The 3,687-nt window shown below is 46.9% G+C and overlaps 1 protein-coding gene across 1 annotated transcript in view; it reads right to left on the bottom strand.

The window, feature by feature from the left end:
* Positions 1–952: 952 nt before the first annotated feature.
* The window catches only part of Magi2 (membrane associated guanylate kinase, WW and PDZ domain containing 2), a 439,692-nt gene continuing 436,957 nt past the window's right edge, over positions 953–3,687 (bottom strand). The window contains exon 20 of the mRNA XM_033756513.1: positions 953–1,092. Within this exon, the coding sequence (XP_033612404.1) occupies positions 968–1,092 (125 nt within the window). The 3' untranslated portion in view covers positions 953–967. The remainder of the gene's footprint in view (positions 1,093–3,687) is intronic.

Raw genomic sequence — 3,687 nt, 5'->3', positions numbered from 1 at the left:
TATTTCAGGAAAAGTTCAGAGTTAGCTTAAAATAATGCGGTGGAGAGAAGCTTAGCCACAGCTGTAATTCACAGTGTGAATGGGGCAGAATCAAACCAGAATGAGAAATGTGCCAGTTTGACTTATATGGCTAACCATGGGGACTGGGCATGAGTTTTAGGTGCTGCTAAGAAGCCAAAGTGACACTGTAAACTCCCAGTCCAATTAAATTTTGGCAGGAGCCACATGCTGCTGTAGGACCTGACAGCGGTGAGGTGGCTAAAAAAGTTGCTTGAACAAGTGCAAGGCAACTATACAGCTTACGTGTATGATGTTTTTCCTTTCCTTCAGAATGTTGACCAAAAGCGAGGCTAAAACATAGTCAATGCTTGGGAATATTCATTTTGAAATAGTGGGGGATACTGTTTAGACACAAAGTTATGACTGCTTTAAAAAATAGTCACAAACAGCCTGTTTTTAGGAAGAACAATTTCGTAAATTTGGTGCATCAGTGAGAAGGGGGCGGGGAAGATCTACTTCTGATGCCCCAACTGCGACAAAACAGGCTGGGAAATACCCATGATGCCGCACACAGTGCAGAGTTCCTGGGTGGGTGGGGATGTCTGCTGACTGTGGCTTTCTGTCTGGTGCAAAAGGGTGCTTTAAGGTGGAGCCGTAGGCTGAGAGGAGCTCAATTAAATACCTGCACACGAGTCTGGGGAGGACTTTGTGAAGTGTGAGGAGCAGAACTCAGCTAGTACTGCCTTGTTGTTTGTTCTCCCTCATGCCTTCCTTCCTGCTTGGCTGTGCTGGACTGGCCTCCCAGAATGCAGTGCACTGCATACTCTCATGAGTCACAAATCCTATCCTCATCACTGATAAGTTCTCAGCTATGAATATTTTCTAGAACTCTAGCAGTAATTAGGCAAGCTACTACTATGAAAGAGCATTATACATCAGTTAAAAACATATGCAAAACCAAGGCTTATTAGAGAAAGATAATATTCATGCAGATTTTACAAACCGTGTCTTTAGGGTGGCCCAATAAGTAGAAATATGGGGACCCATGCTTGTCACTTTTCATGCACATGGAGAGACTGGAAGGTACCATTCCTAAAGGAAGGGGAGGAACAGCCTAGGACCAATCATTAGAATTAACAGAACCAGTGACAAAGATATATTATTACTGTTAGAATCAAGTTTGCTTAGTATGTTTAGAGCAGTTGAACAAAAATTATCTAGGTAGCAAGAATAAAGACTTGAAGTAAAGCTAACCCTAACAAGCATGCAGCAAGTGCAATTAGTGAAAGGCTGAGCTATACGTGTATTCCAAAAGTAGATTCTTCTCACAATATTGAGGGCATCCTGAGGTGTTTTCAGGGAGACGCAGATATTAATAAAATTTGAAGCATTCTTGTAAAAAATTCTCAAAATATTTTAGTGATGTCAGCTGTCATTTGAGAATTGTCTACAGTAATCATTTTCCAATTTTTAAAAAATTCTAAAGACACGGTATCCCCATGTTCACATTTGTTTTCTCTAATACTCTCATACATTTTTATAGTTCCCCTCATCTCAAAACTCTGCTTATTGACATTCAAAGTTCACAACTGATTTACTGGATGTAGTTGTTTTCTGGGGGAAAAAAAAAAAACACAGATGAAAAACATACTGCAGCAACATCTTGCCTGTTCTCCTCTGCTGTACTTACCTGCGTGAGCTGTGCATGGGAACCCAGCACTTAGCCTAGGCCGAGCTAACCGACAATTCTGGGTCTGGGTCTACCCTGGCCGAGGGGCTGCAGGTCTTTCCCCGTGAAGATGGGCACTGGGACTCTGGTGTGTCCCGTCTGTACGCTCCAGGAGGCAAGTCCCTAGGGGGGGAAATGCCAGCCGGACGCACTGCTGCTCTGCTTTCTCAGCTCCGCACAGTGGAGGCAAGGGGGACGTTGGCAGAGGAACGTGATCCATGGCTCCGACACGTGCAGGCCTGGTCCCCTCTGCAGGACGCACTGATGCCCCTGCCCGGCCCGCTCCGTATCCGGGGAGCGGCATCTGGTGCACGGCAGCTTGGGCTCCACACCGACTCTGGGCTGCACGGCAGGGGTCTCTCCTGGCCTGCTGCGTGTCAGAGCAGGGTGGGAGCGAAAGCAGAGCCTCTCTGTGGTACGGACGTGAATGCTTCATCAGCAGGACGAATGCACAAGTGGAAATTAAATTTCAGGGTTTGTTAACTGAGTGTAGCATTCAGCCCTGCTAAGATGCAAGTAATTCTGAGTGAAAATGATCAAGCTGTTTCAGTGTCACACTGAGAAAGCGCGCGTTTGCCTTTAAATATGGCCTTCACTGGACTTGAAAGACACAGGTGCTGGGAGACTTCATGACCAGAAGGTCACATCAAAGGGCTCAGAACGTGGTGGGAATACATGTTGCGAAGCCAGCATAGAAACCACAGGGAGATGTGAGAAACAGAGTCGCGTACTGCACCAGGAATCTGGTGTGTCCAGCCCTGAAACCCAGGGTCCTCATGAAGCCAAGGTCACCACTTGCTGGACAGGGCCCACCTGAAGACCGACACCCTTCCATGGAAGTGGGAACGCAGGCTCTTCTGGGAGCATATGTCAGGGAGACCAGGGAGCACACCGAGGAACAGTCGATTCTCCAAAGTTAGAGATTCCTGTTACAATTACACCATAGAATTCAGGCCTACAGTAAGGCACTGTGTGATTTTATACTTGGCCTGGACTGATGGAATTCGGTTAAAAAAGAAATCCGGGGAGGCCGTTATCATTATAGGTCAGTGGGGCAACAGCAGCATTGAGCAAGGTTACAGGCAGAGTGTTTGAACAACAAAAATCTAGCCTCACGGAAAAAATATGGAGATAGTAGAAAGATCAGTGGTTTCTAGGCTTCAGAAGGGAGGGAGGGATTAACAATACTCAGACCCTGAGGATTTTAGGACAGCAAAAATATGATGTAATGGTGGACACATGCCATTATATACATGTTTGACCCATAGGGTGACAACTCTGAGGAAGACCCTAACAGCAATCAAGGACTTCCAGTGAGAACGATGCGTCGCTGTGGTCTCAGCATTTGCGATAAATTCACACAGTGATGGGCGTGTGGGTGATGGCGGAGCCAGGGTAGGGAGCAGGAGTGCATGGGACGTATCTATACCTTTGCTTCAGATTTAAGACTGGTCTAAAAACCACAGTCTTTAGTAATGCAGAGCTGGTCTCTTGGGCTCCTTCTCCTGCTGGATATGCAGGACTCAGAGAGAGTCACAGTACTTTAAAAACTACAGCTCAAGAGTTACTGCATTTGGGAAAACTAAGATGGGGCCGGAGGCACAGGAGCCTCTTACGTGATCCTGGAGACCGGATGCCTGCCGGCTGGGGCAGTAGGCTGGCTCCACCCAAGCCTCTATCTGAAGGTGCTGGATTTTGCTGTGAGCATCTGGACAGCAGAGTTCTGTTGGCAAATTCCTGCCTCAGGATCAAAACCCTTTCTGCAATCTCTCCATGTCAAGAGGACAGAAAACTTCACAGTGGGAAAACAGCTTGGGGATGTAGCACCAACTTCCCAGGTGGAGCAGCTGAGGCAGTGGGTGCTCATTTTAAATCAGCACCATCATGAGTAAGCCACAGTGAGAGGGGAGCCATGCTCAGCTTGTCACAAAGCCCGGGGGACAAAAAAAAAAAAAAAA

This window comes from Fukomys damarensis, unplaced genomic scaffold, assembly GCF_012274545.1.
Source record: "Fukomys damarensis isolate Sample0158 unplaced genomic scaffold, DMR_v1.0_HiC HiC_scaffold_4, whole genome shotgun sequence".
NCBI lineage: Eukaryota > Metazoa > Chordata > Mammalia > Rodentia > Bathyergidae > Fukomys > Fukomys damarensis.
Note: the sequence above shows the minus strand (reverse complement) of the source record. Positions and strands in the feature narration are given on the sequence as shown.